This window comes from Rosa chinensis, chromosome 7 (genome assembly GCF_002994745.2).
Source record: "Rosa chinensis cultivar Old Blush chromosome 7, RchiOBHm-V2, whole genome shotgun sequence".
In the NCBI taxonomy this organism is placed as follows: Eukaryota; Viridiplantae; Streptophyta; class Magnoliopsida; order Rosales; family Rosaceae; genus Rosa; species Rosa chinensis.
In genome coordinates, this window is record NC_037094.1 from 17,930,760 (window position 1) to 17,954,000 (window position 23,241).

At 37.9% G+C, this 23,241-nt stretch overlaps 2 protein-coding genes across 6 annotated transcripts; one reads left to right on the forward strand and one right to left on the reverse strand.

Moving 5' to 3' along the window:
* The first annotated feature begins 1,279 nt into the window (after positions 1-1,279).
* LOC112175198 (YTH domain-containing protein 1) lies at positions 1,280-7,560 on the forward strand. 3 transcript variants are annotated; one of them, XR_005804259.1, is made up of 10 exons: positions 1,280-1,445; positions 2,418-2,520; positions 4,306-4,535; positions 4,618-4,869; positions 4,975-5,048; positions 5,292-5,446; positions 5,587-5,633; positions 5,981-6,037; positions 6,939-7,023; positions 7,108-7,160. XR_005804259.1 is itself a non-coding variant. In XM_024312862.2 (10 exons), exons 2-10 carry the CDS (start codon positions 2,430-2,432, stop codon positions 7,184-7,186), a joined length of 1,035 nt encoding a protein of 344 aa, XP_024168630.1. In that variant the 5' UTR covers positions 1,280-1,445; positions 2,415-2,429; the 3' UTR covers positions 7,187-7,560. The 3 variants fall into 3 exon arrangements, 2 of the variants coding, with proteins under 2 accessions (XP_024168630.1, XP_040368188.1); XM_024312862.2 differs by having other exon boundaries at positions 2,415-2,520; positions 6,974-7,023; positions 7,108-7,560; XM_040512254.1 differs by having other exon boundaries at positions 6,974-7,023; positions 7,108-7,560.
* Positions 7,561-8,182: 622 nt separating this feature from the next.
* LOC112180193 lies at positions 8,183-13,182 on the reverse strand. Of its 3 annotated transcripts, XM_040511860.1 has the most exons (5): positions 12,537-13,182; positions 10,125-10,306; positions 9,141-9,225; positions 8,648-9,046; positions 8,183-8,242 (listed from the first exon to the last, which is right to left on the reverse strand). In XM_040511860.1, the coding sequence occupies exons 2-4, from the start codon at positions 10,182-10,184 to the stop codon at positions 8,682-8,684; spliced, it is 510 nt and encodes a 169-aa protein (XP_040367794.1). In that variant the 5' UTR covers positions 10,185-10,306; positions 12,537-13,182; the 3' UTR covers positions 8,183-8,242; positions 8,648-8,681. The 3 variants fall into 3 exon arrangements, with proteins under 3 accessions (XP_040367794.1, XP_024174465.1, XP_040367793.1); XM_024318697.2 differs by lacking the exon at positions 8,183-8,242 and having other exon boundaries at positions 8,490-9,046; XM_040511859.1 differs by lacking the exons at positions 8,183-8,242; positions 12,537-13,182 and adding an exon at positions 10,487-10,618 and having other exon boundaries at positions 8,490-9,046.
* Positions 13,183-23,241: the final 10,059 nt, after the last annotated feature.

Sequence of the window (23,241 nt, forward strand, 5' to 3'; positions counted from 1 at the left end):
TAACTCCATCCACCATGAAGGTCCTGTATATTCCAACACTTCAGTAGAGCTAGAAGCCCAGAACAGAACTATATATATATATATATATATATATATATATATTTACCAATCATGTCGTATTGAAAAATACTCGACGCTGATAAACAGACTAGTCAATGTTTCAGATTGTATTTAAAATGAACATGTATTAGATCTTCTTCAGTAATTAGGTCCATATACACACTATACTATGTAGTGGATCAGTGGATGATAAAGACAAAATATGAGAATCATATTTGCTCGTAGAAGAGAGGAACACAAAGATTGAGAAACATAATTATATGTTATATTGATTAGTCTATGACAAGGGCAAAAATGAGACTCAAAAGCCAAATTTGTTTGGAGAACTGAGTAAGAAGCAAGGAAATTGATTGAACAACTGTGGAATTTCAAGGGTGGTTTGGTTTGGGGTGGCCTCAATTCCCTCAAATAGTCTTCTCAAATAATTTCTCATAGTAGCAGTTTGTAATAATGACCGAAAAATATAGACGTTGCAAACTCTCATCGCAGTCCCAAAGAAGATGTGGAACGAGGCTTCATCTGGATAATGTTGGGAGCACAGCCTTCTCCATAAGTCCATAACCGTGGCACACTTCAAAGGGGCTTAAGAGAAAACTTTAATTAGGACAAAATGGACAAAAAAAATCGATCGTGATATCTTTCTGATCATATATTATATCCTAGGAGTTCTTCAACCCTCAACGAGTTATTCACAATCCTAAATCCTCAATTGTCTCCAACCTTCATTGTGCTTTCATTATTTAGGACCTCTGAGACCGACTTTGCCAACTTCTCCCCAACCAGCTTCTGTAGCAGTCACTTTAGTTCATGTCCTCTCTCGACAAGCACTGTCCACTCTCGACGCCACTCACATCATTTCGAGTGACTAATGTTTCATGGCAGTTAAGTATTATAATAGAATTAAAAACTAGAGTATAAGATTATTCTTTAATCATGCATATAAATGATAATCATCGAATCCTATGCAATGATTACGATGGTTGCATATGAGTACTATTTGTTGGCCATTTACTATAATGAGCTCTTCTATAATGTTGTTACACCTAAATCTCTAACTGAAGAAGAGGAAGATATTTATATCATTAGACCAAATAACAAAGGAGTTGAATGATATATTTTTTTTAAAGAAAAATTAAAAAGAAGTAATTAAAAAAAAAAGAAAAGAAAAGGTTAGTGAAAGATGAAAATAGATATTTGACCTTTTACAAATGAGTCAAATACTATCCAGACACGTTTCAGAGCTCAGTGACTGAAAGTGTGTTCGGACTTGGGACTTGGGAAGCCGCAAACTGATTGCTACAAGTTCAACTACTTTTCGAAAACTAGGGCTCCCAACCCAACTCCTACTCTTTCACTTCCTCTCTTCGACTTCTGTCTTCTAACAGGTATGCTTTTGCTTTCCCTTCCTCTCAACTCGCGCTTTTACTCTGCTAAAGATCATGCCTTTTTTTTTTTTTTTTTTTCCATTGGAGTGATTTCTGTGATTCTTTGAGGAGTTGTATTGGTGTGAGTTCATTTGTAACTTGGTGGTGGGTCAATTTTGCTAACTGTGGGGTTGTTGATTGTGGAGAGAAAATGTGGGGAGTGAATTGGAGGAATTGAATTTGGTCAATCTGTATGAGAAGGTTTATGTGCTCTGTATAGATAATGTTCTGAAGGAATCATGGATTTTGTTTTACTGAAGTTAGTAAATTTAACTCAATCCGATGGAGGTTCAGTGGAAATTTAAATGTTGATCATAATTTTATGTGAACAGGCTCTGTTTGCTGTGATAGGAATAATTAGGCAGGTATTTTTCACACTGAAAGCTCTTCTGATGCCTGTTAGAGTGGAAACAAGTTCCATTTTGGGTAATATTATCGAGACATGACATTAGTCGGGAATTGAACAGTGTTTTGATAAGGTGAGGAACGGTTTATTGAGACAAGGAAAGTTTAGCTATGGCCAAGAAAAATCAGAGAAGAAAAGGTTTCTTAAGAGATTTTCCTTAAATCGTGTGGGGGAAAAAAACGAAGAAGATTATGTTAGTAGGATATTTCTTGTTGGCCCATTCCCTAACAGGTCAAGCTCTTAGGACATAGTGGTCTGACATGGTACTAAAAGCCTTATTTGAAACCACCATCCCCAAATTTTGTCTAGTTCTCCATGTGCAGGACAAGGGTTGCATGTGAGGAAGAGTATTAGCTTGATAACATTGTTGGTCCATTTCCTTGAGCTTTTAGAGCACAGTGGTTGTCAAATAAATTGTAAAAATGAACATGGTTCATTTGGTTTGGTTTCCTCAATTAAGAGGTTCTTAGAATTTTATCATCATTTCTTCTTGTGCTTACATTTCACATTTGTTTATGATGTAGTAGGTTGATAGAGATATGTCGTGTGATACTGCAAAGGAAATTGCATCTGTAGTGGACTCATCTGTTACTGAAAGGAAAGAAGACATGGGGAATTCAGATGAGCCAGGTAATTTAACTTTGTTCTCTATTTATTTCATATTCCACTGTTTTGTTTTGGTGTTTATTATGATTAAACTAGTGTGATATAGATTAACTATTTCAATCGATTCATCTTTCCCCACAATTACAAATGAGTTGTGGGCATGAACAGATCTCATAGTGTTGAAATACATAGTGTTTGCTAATGCTACTTTGGAGATGGAGGACACCTCAGCGTGTAAATTGTCCTCCATATATTTGCTTTCTGCATACTGACCAGAGATTCTTACTTACTCATGGTAATAAAATGAAATCTTATGCTTTCTAAACTTTTAATGGGTAATGCCCTCTTTTGTCGACTTCTCCTACCATCACTGCCTCTCTTCTGGTTAGAGCTCACCCTGGACTCGAAGCTGAACATTATTTCCCCTTTTCCTGTGAGTGTGGGTTTTAAAACATATATCCCAGTTTAGTTCATTTGTATATTCTCACTATCTCTCTGAGGTTGGTGCAAGAGTTCTATTATTATTATTATTCTTATAAGACAATGAAGTTGCTTGATGTTAATAAGATCTTGTTCACTTAACTTCTGTTTGGAATTGATAATTAGGCTACTATGGTCTAAAATTAAAAAAATTAGGTATTGTATTTCCTTCTGCTTGATTGGTATTGCACTTTTTTTGTTTTGACTGTGTTAAGCAAGATTTTATGTAGATTGAAGTGGATAGCCAAGTTGGTGGACGATAATGGAAGAATCCAGTGCTCTTAAAGTGAAATGAATAGGGAGAGTGACCACTCTTGCAATTTTGCTTAATTGCTAGGCCAAGAAGCTTTCGGAGTATTCTGTTGGATAGAAGTGCTTCTTTTGGATAATAGAAAAGTTATTAACCAGTACATTTCTAAAAAGTGGTGCTTTTACATTTGTTGCTACTGAAATTTGCTTCACTTTGTTTTATATGCTCTCAAGGCCACAAATATATATGTGTGTGTGTGTGTGTGAGTGCATCTGTAATCAAAGATTTCAGATTGTAAGGAGTTTTGTTGGCAGAGGGTTATAACCCGACTAGAGACATCTGAAGCAAGTCAGCAACACTATAGTTCAGTACTGAAAAATGAAAGCGCTGCATATTAGTTTGGTTTCTTTTCAGGGCTTGTAACAGAGAGCAGATTAGTCATTCGAGTTGTGCAATTAACTTGGTAACGCTTGAGCCTTCCACCATTTACTTTGATCTTTTACATCCTAATATTGTTGAGCCTCTGTGGTTTTTGGCTGTCTTTTTTATTGGTACTTCTTTTAAGTGCAGGACCGATGTTTTCTCACTAATAGATCTATGGGATGTGTTGAATGTAAAGTGTTTCATATTTCTCAGCTACAGCTGAAGATTAAGTTCTCTGTTATGAACATGAATGCACATATGTTCTGACTTCTGAATTTACTGGCTTCTTAGATATTTGAACGTGCAAATGTAGTATGTTGCGGAATTGTATGCTTGTCTTTTTATATGCATTTGGGAAAGTTCCATTGCCTTGGTTGACATTTTTATGCTATACCATTTAGTTTTAGAAGGCTTGTACTGATATCTCTTAATTTCTGTGTTTGGCTGAATACTTAGTGTTTACAGCTTCTGTTATCTTTGTATTGTATATCAAACTTATATAGCACGAGTTAAATTTGAATATAAGTTGGTAGATATAGGCCGCTTGATTAATAATCTTGCATTCATCGACATGTACAAATCTGTGGTTTGTTCTTGAGGTTTCATTTTTCAATATGTTAATCTGATCAGTAAATAATATGAAATTTTCTTGTCAGAGAGTTCAAGTCACAAAGTTCCTGAGGGGGTTGAACCATGTAGATCAGATGAAGTGGGGCACTCTCATGATCATGTTGGGGATTCACCTGCAAGGAAAAAGGGTAAATTGTATGGTACACGATATTTCATCATTAAGAGTTTGTCTCATGAGAATATCCAACTATCGATTGAGAAAGGAATTTGGGCTACCCAAGTGATGAATGAACCAATTTTGGAAGACGCTTTTCATGTAAGATGGTCCATGTTTCAGTCTCATGCTTTGTTTTCCCAAATGTAGATACTTTATATAGAAGCATATTGTTGTATTGCAGAATTCTGGTAAAGTAATTTTAATATTCAGTGTCAACATGAGTGGTTTCTTCCAAGGGTATGCACAAATGATGTCTTCTGTTGGATGGAGGCGAGACAATGTATGGAGTCAAGGAACTAGTAGAAGTAATCCCTGGGGACGCAGTTTTAAGGTCAAATGGCTGCGGTTAAATGATCTGCCTTTCCAACAAACTCTTCATCTCAAGAATCCATTGAATGAGTACAAACCTGTTAAAATTAGCAGAGACTGCCAGGTTCTTTTATCTTATTATTTACATGCGTCTGATTAACTTTTAGTTGCATTGGCTTCTCGGAAGAATGTTCTAAAACATGACTCTAAATTTTGTATACTATTCCAGGAGTTGTCTCCAGATGTTGGAGAAGCTCTCTGTGAGCTTCTTGATAGGCATAATGATCTAAACGGCCTGAATAGGTAATACCTTTTAAAACTGGAAGATAATATATTTCTTTTTGAATTATTCATGGCCCTTTTAGTTACAGTTATATTCTGAAATAGTAATCACATGGATGATTTTCCTTCAAAAAGGCCCTGCGTAGAGCCTCCATGTTCAGTAGGGGAAGAAGATAATATATTTCTTTTTGAATTGTTCATGGCCCTTTTAGTTACAGTTATATTCTGAAATAGTAATCTCATGGATGATTTTCCCTCAAAAAGGCCCTGCGTAGAGCCTCCGTGTTCGGTAGGGGAAAAAGAGTATAATATGCCAGTGCATCTCTCGTGGTCGCAAACTCCCATGCTCTATCCTTCCATGCTTTATCAACAACAGCCTGAAACAAAGAGATTTCATCTAGCGAATCAGAAATCTACTGGTATTATTCTTCCTTTTGCCTGTCAACTCTGTGAAATCAAAAGTTACAAGGGCTAAACTTCTCACATTATTGAATACTGATCTATTATATGAGTGCACAGGCATTTGACATCTCAATTTGATTTTGGGGTTTATCTGCAGATAGCCGGCCAGCTAGTGTTCTGACTGAGGATGATTTTCTTGAAATGGTATCTTGTTCTATCTTCATTTCTTGACTTTCCCTTCCATTTATTTAGTAATTTAGTACCTCAAGTGTTGTTTGAAAATCTTCATATGTGAAAGGCAATGGCTGATATCATTATCTTGTTAAAACCACTGTAGTTTATGACTTTGCTGGATGTTAGAAAATTCTCTCTCTCTATTGTGTTTTGGAAGTTAATGAATCTGACTTAGCTCACTATGGCTTAACAAGAGTAGAGTTATCTTGCATGCTTGAGTGAAAATGCCTGCCAAGGTTTCTTGTTATTTATTCTTATTTGGGTTATTTTCAATAATTTTGCGCTGATAGTTGTCTTTTCATACCCTGTTACTGCAGTCTTATGAAGAATATCTGGAGGTCTATGGCAGGAGCAGGAAGGAACTATATCAGCCTGTCAGTAATCTATCTAAGAATATCGTATTGATTGCTTATAAATATCTGCTAGTATGACCATGTTTAAAGCATTGGGTTCTTTACGAATTAATGCATTTCTTTCTCAGGATTTATGTTTTCAGAAACACAAATTGGCCCTTTTTTTATTATTTATTTTTTATGTATATATGAGCAGGTCTAGTTAGTGATCTACCCGTTCAATTAGTCTGAAACCTACCATCAATGGGTGACCCATCAGTTGGATCTTCTGGCTGATGATTATGTTCATCATAGGACTAGATACCAGTACTGTGACAGATAAAAATACTCTCCTAATATAGTTGTGAGGATGAAAGATATCGATGGTGTCCCAGTTACCTTGAAAAGTTTATTTTAACTATATTCAGGTACCGGCGATCTGAGTGAAAACCTGTCTGTCATTCTTTGTTGATGAAAACAATTGTAGATGGATGTAGAATGGTGTCTTTCATGTCATCTTCACTACCTTGGAGGGTATTGAGTCTATTGACCACCATTGTAGAGGCTACATTTCTGAGGAATGACATTTTCTCTGGTCTAACTGGGTGTGTAGAATGAATTCAACATGAGGCGTTGGGTACTCCTGAACTTTACTTTTACAACCATATACTTGCTACAGTAGACAGTTTTCCACTAAATTGCAATCCTAATAGATAAAATAAACTTTAAGTTCTGAGCTTGTGCCAACACCTACATAAATAGGAGTTTTCTTGCATTCTTATTAGGATGGCTCGTGTTTTATTCTGCATAAAAACATCTGGTGATCGTAGTAGTACTAGGACATTGTTCTTATGCTTGCCAAACATGTGCCCCCTTTTTGCTGTGGAATTTGACCTCACTGTCACTTTTATCTGATTTAGCTGTGCATTGTTTCTGTAATTAGGTGTAAGTACTTCTAAAGTAACTCCTATTTGACAGGGTTCTAGATCACAGAAGTCATCCAGAAGTAAAATGCAGGAGGATGATTTGTAAGTACAATTTTACTGGTTAAAGAATGTCTTGATTAGCTTGATTTTATATCTCACTGATGAGCATGAAAAAACATTCTGCAGAAACTCAAGTTACGGAGGTAACCTCATCTGCTCAAGGAAAAGAGCTCATCAGTCATCCCATAAGCAATCACAATGTTGACGATGCAAGCTCTGCTTCTCCCTTTTTTCTCGGAAAATAGCTTGTTATCTGATGGAGTTTTGCATTTCCTTCGGGGCAAATATTCGGTTAATTCAATTGTTTGGCCGACCTTTGTGTCGTGTTGTACACATTGTATGTACTTGTATCTTGTTTTATGTTCCATAATTGGGGGCTTGTTACGGCGACTTGTACAGTAATTCAATCGGCAACATTGCCCCAACCCTTCCTCCTCCTCATTGACCTAGATTAGCTATATCATATATAAATCTTATAGATGTGTACTCGTGTATGTTATTCCATTAAGATGCTGGTGTAAGAAAATGATGGGTATTGATATAAATTTTATGTGGAAGTTCAGATGTTGGAACTGATTACTTTCATTATGTCAAACTAATTCAAGGAAGCAATAAGGCTCAGTGTTTCAATGTTCTAGACTCTTGGCCTTTGAAATCCAAATGAAGAAAAAGCTTGAAATTTCAAGGTGTATCATTTCCGAACCTGGAACATTAAATTCACATAAGTCCACCTACAGTATATCGACAAATTTCAAAATAAATTTTCAACTTTCATATTAAACCCAAGTATGAATTGCAGATTTATCACCAATCACCCATAGCAAACTCTGGATTATTGGCCTCAATCAGATTGGGTTTTCAGCCCGGAACTCTTGGATTCTTTGCTACCAATGAGAGAGAGGAGAAACAAACAGAAGAATCGGGCTTTGATATTGGGCGGAGCAGTCGGCCGCGGTGGAGAGCTCGACGGCGTGGGAAGCTCGTTTATGGAGATGAGGGCATGAGGCTGCGGGTTGAGGTGGGGAATTTTTTCTTTGGAAATAAAAGAAAGTTGAAGTTTTTAGTACGTAGCGATCATATAGGGTGTAAAGGTAATTGAAGAGTTTCAAAGTCAACTCGAAGGTCAGCTATCTCTGGTTGAAAGAACACGTGTCTGTGCAGAAGAAAAGGAGGAATCTTCAGCTGTTGGGATTTATGTATTAAAAGATTCAGTTACAAGAAGAATATTCTGAAACCTGTGGATGGGACACGTGTCAGTCATCTGCAATTAGAGGATGATGATGATAATCACAGCTGATGGTTAATTAGCACAGATCGAGTCAGTATAAATTAGTGTTAAGCATCTTAGCCTTGTAAAATTACCAGAGAAAATATCAGTATAGTTAATTTTCTTCTTCTCCGTTTTCGTTGCTTAGTTCTTGTTAGATCTTCATCTACTTTCATTATTATCAAAAACTTATCATGCATGGCATTAGAGCAGATTATTTCACGTCTGAATTTCTGGCAGCCATGACACTCCAGAAATTAGGATCCAGAGTACTGTATAAGAGTCAGCATATTATACAAACTTTGAATAAAGTAACTAGAGTCCATCCCCGGCTAGCTTCCATTATTAAGTAAACTAAAGGAGTACGTATTATCCAGCAAAGTATACGTAGTTACGTACCCAGTAAGTACTGCTAAACTTTACCAGAACGAAACTAGAACAAGGAGTAAGAAGTCGATAGGGTCAAGCGGAGCCTCTCTGCCAGCATGCTTTGCTGCCACTCGACATAAATCTTTCTCCAACTGTCCAGCTCAGTCTTCGCTTGGGCCACATAAAGCTGCGAATTGGGATCCTCAGAACTCACTCGCAATGCTCGTAACAGTGTTTTCGGGAACTGAGGTCTATGCCTTTCGATTCTGATCCCTTGCCAGTCGCCCAGCGCCACCGCCTCTTCCACCAAGCTACGCGATCCAAAAGTGACATGGCCACACTGTATAGTGATCCCGTACTTATTGAGCCAAACTTTCACGTTCACTACACCTGCCCCAAATCTAGCGCGGAAGATTGCTTCGAGTTGTGCTGCATCATAACATGCACAGAGTTACCCTAAGCAAACACGATCGAACATTTGGAATTCTAAAACAAAAACACAAAACAACATTTGGAATCTCACCATCAGTCATCGAGTATGGTAGTCCTCGGACATATATCTGATTCTTGTAGTAGTTAAGAGGTCTGGCATTGGGGTTAAGCCCACGCTGCATTATAGCTCAGACATCGGTTAATTAAGAAATAGCAACCACAGGAAAAAGTTCATTTTTTCTTGGTAGAATGGAGGAAAACATGCACTAACCAGCCAACAGAGCTATTCGAGGAAAAAGGAAGTAACTATCAACGGCATTTACAATTTTCATATCAAAGAAGGATGTCAATTTTCTGCAGTAATTTAATGTTTATGTGGACTTGGATTCTCTGCCAGAAAACATCATACTAAGATCTTGAATTCTGCATTGTGTAATATGCAGATCCATCTCTCTTCTTTTTGTCGTCGTCGTCGTCTCTCTCTCTCTTACCAAGGAGAAACGAAAACTCTTCCAACTATCAGTTCAATTTAATTAACATCCAATTTATTTTATTGCTAGTATCTAAGATTTAGGACCATGATTGCATCATCGGTTTAGTTTCTTTGAGCATCGCTGCTTTGGCTCCGGCCCTTTGGCTACACAGGGCCGGTGTTTTTCTGACAGAAAATGGATTAACAAAAGCGGCAGCACAACGGAATAAGGGTTAAGGCCGTACGTATGGATCTCATTTCACAGACAAGGAAGGAGAGATCGATGAATAAGGAGAGACCTACTGGGTCTGTGACTCTGTATGGACGACTGGAAGTTGGGCTTAACAACATGCAGTTTCATTTTCAGTCAATCCGATTTCAATAAAATGACTTGACCTGCTCTTCTCATGATCCTAGAATTCCGTTTTCTTTTTTTGAACAGAGGGTATCTGGACGGGGGAGGTAGCCCACCAGCCCAGAAACATTATGAAATATGAACCATAATAGCATTGTGTTCTCTAGCAGAGAATCCAAGATCATGATTTCCTTCTTACACAAGTAGTCAAAGATAGGAGTAGTTGAATAAAGAATAAAAAGGGGTACCTCCGATACTGCCGAGGCCGGGAGTGACCACGATCGGCTGGGTTGTTCGCCGGCGTTCATGTAGAAGAAGGCTCGGCAGGCCACTACAAGTACTACGGACGATTCGGAGGGTTGCTCGCCGGGAGGAAGGCACCTCAGAGTGCGCCGGGGTCCGTCGTTGTAGTATACTGAGAAGGCAGGCCCTGCGCAAATGGGTTGTCAATTAAGCCACGAAACAGAACTACCACAAATGAACACCGTACAGATGTCCATTTTTTTAATGGTGATATAATATATTTCAATAATCAAGTATGGGTCCCCACTGGTTCAACAGTGGTTCCGCCACCTTTGGCCGGGTGTACATGTTTTCGAAGGTAGTCGACCTCTGTATAACCGTGCCTTGTTTTGGGAAAGCGGTTTTCCAATACTGATGGAGTCGCCGGATTTCGAAGTCTCTATGTAACAGTGAAAGTTGTTATTGTGAGAAATGGGTTTTACACACTGTTATGGAGTCGAGGGGAGGATTGTGCGAAATGGGTTTTTCCGAATGTGATGGAGTCTGGGTTTTTCCCCACTGACGGGGATAGAGGCGAGGGCAGGCATTGGGTCACCCTCCCTCTTCGACCCTTGAGTCTTATTTTTTTTGAGAAAGAAAAATTGCATAATATTAAGCAATTGGGACAGAATACTTCTTAGTATATCCGTTTGTATTTGTCTTCAGTGATTTCCTCTGTGAAAGACATGGTCTTTAGTGGAGTGGGATGTGGGTCTCGAGTACCGGTGATGGAGGTTGTGTTTGCATGGATCGGCTGTGAAACAACGAAAGGTTGGGTCGACTTTAGTGGCGTGAGTTGTTTACCGGAGACTTTCCGTTTTGGGTCTTGGGCGTCGGAAATTTTGCTGTCTGCTGAGAAACAGGGACCGTATGATGAGATTCTGATAGGACACTCAAGTCGTAGTTGGCTATTAGTCTTATTACTAAAATATAGCTGCGATGTGACTCTCATCAACAAGTTTTCGGGATTTTGTGGTTGGCCGGGTAGTGACTGCCGTAGTGGATACATCTTGGTTAGGTCATCCGATGTACTTATATGTTGTAAACCTTCCGATTGGGATGCAATTCTCTTTTTTCCAAAATAAGAAAAGGAAAGAGTAGAATAGAAAAATAACACAGTTGGAATATTCAATGAAATTACTAATTAATAAACTCATCGTTGGTTATCAGCTTTTGCATAGCATGAAGAAAGCATACAACGAAAGCATTTGCATAGCATGAAGAAAAGAAAGGAGGATATATATGCGATCGAAGCAAGCAAAAAAGGAATATTAAGGTTGAATAATTAAGGGTTTACAGATTGAGCCCTATATCCAAACAAATATAAATGATGGTTAAAAAAAAAATATTAGGGTTCAAAATTAAGGGTTTTTTTTTTTGCAAATTGAGCCTTACCACCCAAACCAATTAAAAGGATAGGGGTTTGGTAATAGAACCTATTAGGATATGGGTTTGGCATTATTTTCAGTAGATCCAGATCAGATCCCTTAACTTAATTACTATTAGTGGGGTGAACATATTCGAATGCAAGCGAACTGATTGGCTAATAGTCTCTATCCCTGTCTGAAACCGGAATGCCTGACTATTTCTATATGACGTCGTCACAGTTTGACTCGATCCCGCTTATCCTTCAAGCCAACTTACTAATCATGCCCAATACCCATTCCAGCTGTGTCTTTCCTTCTTCATTGTCCTGGAGAATTAAGACTCACCTTTATGGAAAATGAAAGAAATATATATGGTAGGTGAGTCGATAATCAAGTTATAGCAGTAGAGTATTGTCCAAGCGCGCAATGTACAAGGTTGATATATCGTTGGAGCATGCAATATACAAGGTCTTTTCTTTCGAAAATTCAACAATATACATGGTCGATATATTGTTCTAGTGCGCCATAATGTATCGGCACCGCATTTCCGCAAGAGGTGATACATTCTAGCAAGTAGCAACTTTGCTCAAATTATTACTAGTTTTTTTTTTTTCAATCACAATGGTGAACTTCATTACTAAATTGAATTTGTTTACTAATTATTTTGAGTTTCATATGACAAGAGACTTTTTCCTAAAAAAATGTTATCATGAGTTAAACGTTCTTTTAGGTTCAATACCCTATATATTAGGAAGAATCAATACTGACGGTAATTAAGCTAGGTTTAACTCATGAAGCAACTATTCTCAACGGGAAAGGTATATTCTCAATGGAATGATATTCGAGGAAAAGGGCATAAAATTACTTGTACAATTTCGCATAAAAGAAAAAAGAAAAGACGACACATTTTTGTACAGTAATTAATATTTTGTGAGCATCCGTCGCGTTGCCTTCTTAGCCAATTGAGAAGTCAAAGAAAGGAGCTGAAATAAAAAGATAAAAGAAAAATACCTCAGAGTCGGCCACTGGGAGACCCCACGGTCGGGTAGGTCGTTGGTTGGAATATGCGGTGATGAAAAGCACCTCGGACTCAGATTGCTCCGGGTTCGCCATTGCTAAGGAAGAGGGTATCAGGGTATGGGTTGTTCGCCGGCGTTCATGTCGAAGAAGGCTGGGCCGGCCACTACGAGTACTACTGACGATTCGGTGGGCTGGTCGTCGGGGTTCGTGTTGAGAAAGGGGGCTCCAAAAATGACCTCAGAGAGCGCCGGGTCCGTCATTGATGACGACGATCCGGTGGGTCGTGTTGGTGCTGGAAAAGTATTGGTCTTTAATTTGGACTCAGAAATTGGGGTCTTTGGAAGCTGGGGACGCAAGAGTATATATATATATACACAGCGGCAAGTGGGTTTCCAAGTGAGCCACGAAATAAACTAGGACGAATCAACACCGTAAGATCTCCAGTTTGAATAGTGATAGTGGATTAGTGGGTCCGCCACCTTTGGCCGGGTGAACAAGATTTTAACTTCAATAGGTGGTCCTGCGATCTCGGTGAAACAGTGTCTTTGGTTTGGGAAAACACTGATGGAGTCGCCGGATTTCGAAAGTCTCAATGTAGCAGTGAAGTTGTTATTGTGCGAAATGGGCCTTTCCGACTGTGATGGAGTCGAAGGCAGGCATTGGGTCACCCTCCCCTTTTGACTCTTGTATTGTAGCATCTCTCTCCCTCATTTCTTAGAAGTTCCTCTTTCATTTTCTGACTCATTTCTTAGAAGATCTCTTGCATTTTCTGATTTCAGTATATTGTATGTTTGTATTTGTCTTTATTGATTTCCTCTGTGAAAAGTTTGGTCTTATGTGGAGTGGGATGTGTGGGTTTCGACTGCCGGTGATGGACCTGTGGCGTGAGTTGTTTGCCGGAGACATTCCGTTTTGGAGTAGGTATTTTGGGTCTCTGTAATTGGGTTGCCGTAGGAAATGTTGCTTTCTCTCTTTTGAAAGCTAAGAAATTGAGAAACAATGACCACACAATGAGATTCTGATGGACACTCGAGTCGTGGTTGGTTGTTTTCCTTCATTACTAAAATATTACTAAAATATAGCTGTGATGTGAAGTCTATCGCGCACTCTCAACGCTTTGAATCAGAAATAGATTAGAATTAATATCCAACTTAATATACCATATCCAGCTAAAATCAATAAAATGTCATTTTAGTTGTTATTGAAAAATCCTTAACATGTAAAAAACAAAAAAACTGACATAATACAAAACCTAAAACCCTAACTCTAATCCTTTAACCCCTCACCCTTAACCCTAACCCCTAATCACCTAAACTCTAAACCGTAAAACGCTGAATTTCAAACGTAATTATAGAGAAAGTAGCAAAGAAATTGGGAGTTTAGAGGCATAAGTTTTAGGGTTTGGGGGTTCTTTTTCCTTAAAAAAAAAAGAAAGAAGAAAAGAGAACAACAAGGGAATCAATTAAAATTGCCAATTATTGAACTCATAATTAGTTAACTTTTATAGGCATGCATGGCACTGAAGTTTTGAAGTTGTATTGCAAGCAGCTTCTTTTTTTTTTTTGCAAGCAGCTTCTTAAGGGTACCGTATATACACTTAAGAAAATGGTAAGAGGACATATAGGCACTAAAGAAAGTAAAAACAGGAATATTAGGGTTAAAAATTAGGGGTATATATATGCAGATTGATCCCAAACAAAGAAAAAGGCTAGCTATGGGTTTGGTGATAGTTTCTTATCGGAGGGGAAAGTGGGAAACTATCATTTTCTGTTGACTGATCTTGGGATATGATCGACGTTATCATTTTGATTTGTTTCATGAACCTTAATTAACGTTCCTCAGTTTTTAATTACTATTTGTGGGGGAAACGCCATAGAACCGATTCGCTACTGGTCTTTATCCCCGGCCCGGATCTCCCTCCGGTACGTGGGAATGAATGACTGTATTCTGAATGCATGGGCATGCTAGACTATTCTGGATGACATTAATTGTCACTTTTTGACTTGGTCTTATCTTTCTTATCCTGATAATTAACCCTAGCTAATGAAACCAACTAAGCTAAGCAAACCCAGTAGTACCCGTTCATACTTTGTCTTCCTTTCTTCATGGTCCTGCAGAATTAAGAGTCTTATTCCTAAAAAATGTTAGTATATGAGTTAAACGTTCCTTTTTAGTAAGAATCTGTTTGGCTCCAAAACCAGTTGGCTTGCAAACAATCTATTTTGAGCGAGTGATTGCGCAAGCGTGCCAGCACCGCGGGGTGCAGTCGTTGGGGTAGTCCCTTGACCTAACTTCTTCTTCAAGCGCTGTGGACGAGGAGAGCACCAACCTCGTCACAGGGTTCTTCTCTAGCCTTTCGGAAAAGGACTTTGGCCTTACGGATAAGGACTTTGGTGTGATCTCTTCGGTCACCAAAATCGATACTCAACGTTGTAGGTTGAGCAGAGCAATCACTGGGAAGTCTTGAGAAAGCACGGGGTTTGCTAAAGCGTATCTTTAGCTTCGCTGGGTTGCGAGGGCGTTACCCTTGCTTCGCTGGTCGTATCGGTGGCAGTAGTACTGGCAATCGGCTCGCGAGGAGACTAGGACTGGAAGCACGGTCGCCGGGTTGATCTGGTGAAGCTGACAGTCGGCTCGCGAGGAGACTAGGACTGGCGGGCGGTCACCGGGTTTCAACGAGGTTGAAGGTTTGCTCCGGGGAGGCTTTGTAATCGCTGGGATTGATTGATTAGAGAGAGCTCCCCTTCTGTATCGTCTTTAGCCTCTATATATAGGCTGCTGCAGATTCACTTTCCAAATATGAATGAAATACTATATTTTAGGCCACAGTTATTGGCCTTGAATCAAATCAAAACTCTTAATAGTTTTGATAACTATCGTAGGCAATTAATAATTATCCTCTGTCGCCGCTAGAATATAGGCAAAGATTAATTGCCTCTTAGAGTCTTGGACGCAATCTTCCTCTTGGTCGCGAGCTGTTTGGATATGTACGTATATATGTTCATATATATTCTCGCGGGGACTCTGTAGCTATGCAATCATGCATAATTATATCACCCCTATTTATTGCAATCCCCTTGAAGTGTTTTCACGTCCACCTTAATTGCTTGACTGAATGGGAAAACTTGGTTCCTTGCATGCATCTTATTGGCTGCAAATAGTTGATGGCCCATCATGCTAGCTCTTCCTTGATTGCTTCACCATGCATGAACCACCATATATATATATATATATATATATTAATTGTATCCACTTGCGAATATATTAATTGTATGGGAAGATTGGCATGGCTCATCCTCTCGTACACATGTTGGCATTCAAGCAAATAAATCATCCTTAATTATCAAAGATTTGATAATCATTAGTAAATAAAGGAATATCCAAATTTGCCTCAAGATCGCTTGATCTCCAAGTAGGCTTTGATTAGCCTCAAAGCAATATATTTCGAACTTGTCGCAAATAAATAAATTGGGCCAAGGATATTGGCCCAGATTTCTTCGAGTCCCTCTTATCGGGAAAAAATGTTATTTTGGGTTCAAACAGAATCTATACTGATTGTAATATTTAGCACCCTATATATATATATATATATATATATATATATATATATATATATATATACAGATCCTATCCAGAGCGGAGCTCCGCTTTGAAAATTAACGTGTGAAGTTTGAGTTTTGGGTCACTTTTCGGTCGCACATCCACATCTCGACCATTCAGTTTTTAGGTACTAGTGTATAGATCATCTCTGCAAATTTTCAGCCAAAATGATGATCGTTAAGGCATTGATAGCTGCCTTAAAGCTAGTACGGTTTAGGTTAACAGATTCAGTCCGTCCATTGGTTTAAGCGAGTTAGATATCTTAACGATAATCAATTTGGCTGAAAATTTGCAGAGATGATCTATACACTAGTACCTAAAAACTAAACGGTCGAGATGTGGATATATATGCGACCAAAAAGTGACCAAAAACTCGAACTTCACACGTTAATTTCAAAGCGGAGCTCCGCTCTGGATGTGATCTGATATACAGATATATATATTAGGAAGAATCTAAACTGATTGTAATTAGGCTCAAGAGTTACAGCACATGTTCATTACAACACCATTTGCCGTTAGGATTGATGATATATTAGGACTTCATCTTGAGCAGGGCCTTCTCTATTAGTATAAAATAGAAATTTCTCCATCTTGTAAAGTCTGTTAGCAGCAATACGAGTAATAGCAAAAATCACAGTGATATGTTTTCTTCACCTTTATCTTTAACTTCTAGAATCTTAGCCATGATTTTAGCACCTACCAGGCTACCACTATACTTCAAAACACAAAGTGTAGTTTACCGACTTTACCCTGAATATTCATTCCATACTTTATATTTAGTGCGACTGAAAATACAAGCAACAACTTGATGATGACCAAAATTGCAATCATAGAAAACTCCAATTAAAGCAGGAACGACCTTTCCTAGGAAGTGAGCAATATAATTAAAATAGAATGATTCTCCTTCATGCAAATGTGCAATCGAGTACAACACGTATTTGATGATGCATCAACGTACTGCACTCGATCTCTATCATTACTTTTGATGGAAAAATTGAAGATGAATGTAGAATTGGTGTCTTTCATGTCCTTTTTCATAACCTTGGACGCTGGCCCAGGGCCGGTCCTGAGCTTTTTGATGCCCAGGGCGAATTTTTTTTTTTGTGCCCAACTAGCCTAGAATAATAGACATGTAATGATTCTTTCAAATGTCATACTCTATTACATAAAGAAACATTACACAACAGGGAGGACATAAAACCAAAACCCCGTATAAAAAAGTTTACAAATCATCTAAAATGATGTATTCTTGCATTTTTTGAAGCAAAATCATCAATTATCTTTTCGTAGTCAACATTTGCCAACATATTTCTTTCAACGGTTAAAATCACTAATCCATTCAGTCTATCTTGAGTCATGGTAGTCCGAAGATAAGACTTCAATAACTTCAATTTTGAAAAACTTCTTTCAGCGGATGCTACAGTCACCGGTATAGTCAATAAAATCTTGTAGGCAACCATAACACTTGGAAATATATCCATTTTCTTTGCAAACTCCATAATTTGAATGGATGTCCAAGGCCTATCTGTTTCATATGCCTCATTCGGCAACATCTCTTACAAAATTTATAACTCATAAGCAAATATTTCACATCAATATCAAAACCCTCACCATTTCTCAAAGCATTTTCAAGATTCAAACAACAGCTTTTCAATTCATCATCATCCAATCCCTTATCCCTTCACTTGCTAATTGACTTCTCAAGCGAGCTGTTTTAAATAGTTTACAACAGAAACAAAAAACTTTATCCAACTTTTTTGAGTAAATCAACCATTTTCTATCAAGAGATTCACCATTTGGTAATTTTCGAACATAAAACTCAGACGAAAAGTGCCGACCTAATTCATCCTTAGGAAAGTTGATATTAGTTTCTGTAATAGGTCCTTTTTCTACGAGCAAGTCTCTCATTTTTGAATCTAGACAATCCCAAACTCTAGGATCAAAAATATTCAAATCAGCTGATGATTTCAAGCACTCAAGTTCATTGGCAAGGATTTTCATTATTTTCTGATTCGTCACTTCCATTTTCACCTATATCATCAAGTTCTTCGTTTACCTCATTCAGATTTTCTACAAACTCATTAGAGTGAATTTGTAGTTTAGGTTCATTTACTAAATTCTCAACATGATTTTCAATAGATTCTTTTGTTTCTGTAACAAAATATTTATCTAAAGATCCCCGTTGAGATTGAATAATTTCTTCTTCTCTTTTCTTTCTTTTTCTTTTTTGAGAACCTGAGAGTTGTTTCGGAGGAAACATTATTGAAACTAGCTAGACAAAACTCAAACAAGCAAGCCAAAATACTAAACAGTCTAAACTTTGAATGATACACACTATGACAGGACCCTCCCCGAATTTCACCCTGAAATCCGAGGTGGCCCTGCGGGGCCCACCTTAGAAGAAATCCTACCAAAAATTTGACGGAACTTCCCCTAAAATGGGCTACCCTAAACCTGTAGAAAGCATTTACACTTCTAAATCAAGTCATCCTTATACTTCTGGAGCCACCCTGCTCCCCAACTCAACATCAATCTCCAATTCACAAAACACAAACCTCAACTTGAAAAACATAAATCTCATAGGTAATCAGAGCAATTCTAATAGAAAGGTAAATAAGGACAACCTAACTCAAAGGCAACCGCGGAAGCTATGCTGTTGACTATGCCTCAACTCCGTGTACGCCCAACCTCAACCAATTCGCCTGCAAACTGGGCATTTGAAATCGAAGGGCCCAGGGAAAAGTATATAAAAAACGTTAGCGTGAGTGGACAAAATAAACAATTTTAAACCAAAAGGATTTTTATACTTTCCCACATTTATTTCCTTAAAACTCTTGATGCATGCAACGATTTAGAAAACAAATCAAGAGAAGCTCCTCTAAAGAAATGGGCTAGTCACAAATAACCACAAATAAGAATTTAAATTCCAATGCTCGAGAAATAGGACCAGCCCCACTGGTTAACGGAAAACGGACTAGCCCCGCTAGTCAAAAACAACAATAAAAGGATACGGGGAAGAGAGTTCACCATACGGGAATGGAGCCCCTCAGGCTCTACCTACCCTCGACTGCCATTCGCACATAGATTGTGCGAGGAGGAGAACTAACAACCTCAACTACCATTCGCACATAGATTGTGCGAGGAGGAGAATATCACCTCGACTACCACCCACGTGAGGAGGAGAATGCTACCTCACTGCCACCCACAAACACAAAGTAAGTGAGGAGGAGACCTAAGCACAAGACCCGCGTATGGTGAAAAAGAAGATAGTCGAAAGCCAAGAAAAACTGTATAATTTCCCCACTTATTTCACAAAGTAAGAATCCAAGTGTGCAAAGACGTGACCCCGCACGCCAAGATCATCTCAAGTTCAAAATAAATAAGATAAAAATAAGTATAAAGTTTTACTTCGTCGAAATCTCATTATAATCTCAAATTGCTTAATATAAATATAAAATATATAGTATAAATTCTGAATCCGCATAAATAAAAGTAATATCGGAAATCAAACAAATCCAAAATCCTTAATTAGGCATTCCCGATGCCAAAATCGAAAGTCAATAAACAATTGAGAATATCCAACTCCATTGAAACTCATCTTAAATATCTTTCCGGAGCTTAACTCGGTGATTAGGGATATGCTTAATTCCGGAAGTTTTACCTCGGAATAAGAAATTCATCAAATAACATAGTAAAACAAAACCAACATTTGAAACTCATTATTGAAAGCAAATCCAAGATATAATTCGAAATCAATTTCCGAAAATTAATTCATTTCCTCAAAAAGTTATATAAATAAACGCTAGAGCATTATTTTAAGAGAATAAATGCATGCATCGCTATTTAAAACAAAAGTCCACTCACAGTACTATTCCGACGATCACGCATTTGTGTTCCGTCATCGAGCAATAGCTCGGTACGTCGTCCTGTACACAATTATATTCCGTGAATAATTATTCAACAATTTAATACGATTCCTAAAATCAAATCCTTACAATTACATCTCCCATTCTCCTCGGATTCAGCCCAAATTATATCACTAATACCAATTCGTTAATTTAAAGGTTCCAAGGCAGAACCGAGAGATATCCGACGGTCGGATTCACGAAATTCGATAATCGAAACCTTAAATTTCAAAATCCATAATTAATTCCAAGCTTCTCCAAAAATTACCAAACTTCACATACAAGCTCTACACAATTTATAGGATTTAATGGGCTAAAAACCGGAATTAAAACACTGCTCTACGCGCCTCCACGCGCTACCTACAGTGACGGCGCGTGGGGACCACGCGCCGGCGACAACCTGCTCCGATGACCACTAAATTCCGGCAACAACATCATCTCAACAGACCCAATCAACTTCTCAACTACAACATTGATCAATTTTAACTCTAAATGGCCGAAATCAAACAATGAAAAAAAAACCAGAAATCTTCAAGAACCCTAGAATTCCAATTCGTCGATTCGACCTCTACACAACAAATCGTGATACAAGGCCATAGGGGAAATGATCAGTGAGGAAAACCGAACCTTCGACGGTGAGATGGGGACCGGAGGTGGCCGGAATCGCCGGAAATCGGCAAAAGCTTCAAACTGCAGCCGGGGAGGAAATTCGTTCGATCCGAGCTTTTCCGGCCAAATCGTCGAAACACAAGGGGACTAGCGTCAAGAGGAGGAAGAGGCGATCACGTGGTGGCCGGTTGCCCACCGGTTAGTGGCCGGACGATGGCGAATCGAAGAGAAGAAGAAATCGCCCGAAGAGGAAAGGGGAGAGATCGGGGGAGAGGAGAGAGAAAGGTGGGTTTCCGGATTTGGAAACCTACCACAGTAAATTTTCATTATTTAAACAAATTTCTACCATGAACAGTAACCGGGAACAGTAACTTTAATCTTTTGCTCATAACCTTCGCGTACGAACTCCGATTTTTACGCACTACATATGCACGCGCTCGGTTTAACGTCCCCTACAACTTTCAAGAAGGAAGTTTTCTCAAATTTTGGCCCGATCAAAAAGTCAACTTTTAGGGCCACTAAAATACCGAATTAGGGTAAAAGTGAGAGTAGTTGTCGTTTACCGTCCAAATGACTAGTAAACGGGTAAGTGAAAATACGGGATGTTACACACTAGCATAGAAGTGATAGAACAATAAAACCTGGAAATCTGGAATCAATCCTTTTCCTTCTTGTTTTTTCTTTTCTGATCGAGATTGACTTGCATATCCAACTTCTAATTGCACCTAACATTGAAAATCAAAAATCGAAAACTGATGAATGAGTAGGTTGTCAGAAATCATCTTGAATGATAATTGATAAACAGTGGAGCATACAACAATACCTGGAAAATGGAAATCTGGAATTGAGTAGCCATTGCAACCAATTTAAAGAAAACAATTGCTGGGTTTTAACGTTTCGAACTTGGGAGAGAGAGGGAGAGAGCAAGACAGCTATGACTCTTGGTCTCTTGCAGTTTTGCCGGCAATATGCTTTTCAGAGGCATGATACCAATTCTCAATAAAGTTGTGGCCTAGGTGCCCAAATGCCCGGCACTATTCCATTCCTTTCCCTACATTTGGGGCTTTTTCTTCGGATACCACTATAAATTAATACCAAATGGCATACACTTTCTCATTCCCTTCTCTACTTTTAAAATTTTTCTTCCACTATCGTTCCATTCCATACATATATAATTTTATATAATTAAATATACAATTATATATATATATATATATATTTCTGTTTGTACATATATGTATAGTTGTTAAGTTGTATATATAAAAATTGTGTGCCCCACTTGCTCTTGTGCCCTGGGCCGTCGCCAAGGCCGCCCTTGGGCAGGGCCGGGCCTGCGCTGGCCCAGTCCTGAATCTTTCTAGGCCCCTGGAGAGAATTATCTATAGGCCCCTGGCGAGAATTATTTATAAGTTTCCTATATTCTTGTTGGTAAACTCAAATAAGTGTCGTAAAAAGTCTTTGTTTCTAAATTCTCAAAAGTCCAATTTGGTTCTATAAAAATCCATGTCTATTTTTTTTTATTGAGAATTAACATAGTTGCACAACAAGAAAAGTGAAATTTCTTTTTTAGTGGAAATCAAACTAATGAAAACAAAATATGTTTCAATGAAACTGTCAAACTCTACTGCAAAACTCAACAAAATTATAGACAAAACGTGCAATAGTATTGAGGAATAACCAAACACATTAGAAAAAAGAAAAAAAAAGTACAATATGTACATTCTCTATTGGAGTATAGAAAAGAAGAATACATACCTCTTATATTATTATTATAAGACCTGCTCACGTAAGGGACAGTTTTTAAGGGACTGTGAGGGACAAGTGAATATGACGGCTGAAAATAAATGCACAGTTTTAAGTTGTTATAATTTCTGCGTTTATATTTAATACACTGATTGGGCCGCCGCACTACTACGTGGGCTTTGGTGCCCCATTTGGTTTGGGCTTTAGTTATTGGGCTGCGTCTATTATTTTTTAATTTCTATTTTGTTATTTTATCATGATGACATGGCATTTTTGTTAACCAATTGTATTTTTTTTTTTTTGAAGTAAACCAATTGTATTCAAATGTTGTTGATCTAAATCCAATGATAGAAAATAGGATTAATTTCAGTTTACCCCCCTGAGGTTAGGGGTCGTCATCATGTTAGTCCCTCAAGTTTCAATTTAATCAGTAACACCCTTATACTCTCCAAATTCATCAGCCGTGTCCAATTTCTACTATTCCGTCCAATTTGGACCGTTAAGTCTGACTTTTGAGGGCTAAAATTGTCATTTCAAGACAAAAAAAATAAAAAAATAAAAACAAAAAAAATTGTTTTTTTTTTTTTTGCATTTTTTTGTCTGTTTTTTTTTTTCAATTTTTTTTATTTTCTTGTTTTCTTTTTCTTTTTCTTAGCTTATTATTATTATTATTATTATTATTATTTTTTAATTTTGTCTTCAACTTATACACCACAAGTTATAATAGGTTTATAAAAAAAAAAAAAAAAACTCTAGGTGGTCAAAAAGCCGCTCGCTGGTCTACGATATTTATGATATATCTCCGATAAAGCAAAGAATTTTAGGATATATCTGTAAAA

Coding starts and splice junctions, on each gene's coding strand:
- LOC112175198 (XM_024312862.2), top strand. CDS start 2,430: ATGTCGTGTGATACTGCAAAGGAAATTGCATCTGTAGTGGACTCATCT. Junction 4,536..4,617: donor TTTTGGAAGACGCTTTTCAT/GTAAGATGGTCC, acceptor GTTGTATTGCAG/AATTCTGGTAAAGTAATTTT. Junction 5,447..5,586: donor AGCGAATCAGAAATCTACTG/GTATTATTCTTC, acceptor GTTTATCTGCAG/ATAGCCGGCCAGCTAGTGTT.
- LOC112180193 (XM_040511860.1), bottom strand. CDS start 10,184: ATGAACGCCGGCGAACAACCCAGCCGATCGTGGTCACTCCCGGCCTCG. Junction 9,226..10,124: donor CGGCCTCGGCAGTATCGGAG/GTACCCCTTTTT, acceptor GCTATAATGCAG/CGTGGGCTTAACCCCAATGC. Junction 9,047..9,140: donor ACCATACTCGATGACTGATG/GTGAGATTCCAA, acceptor GTTATGATGCAG/CACAACTCGAAGCAATCTTC.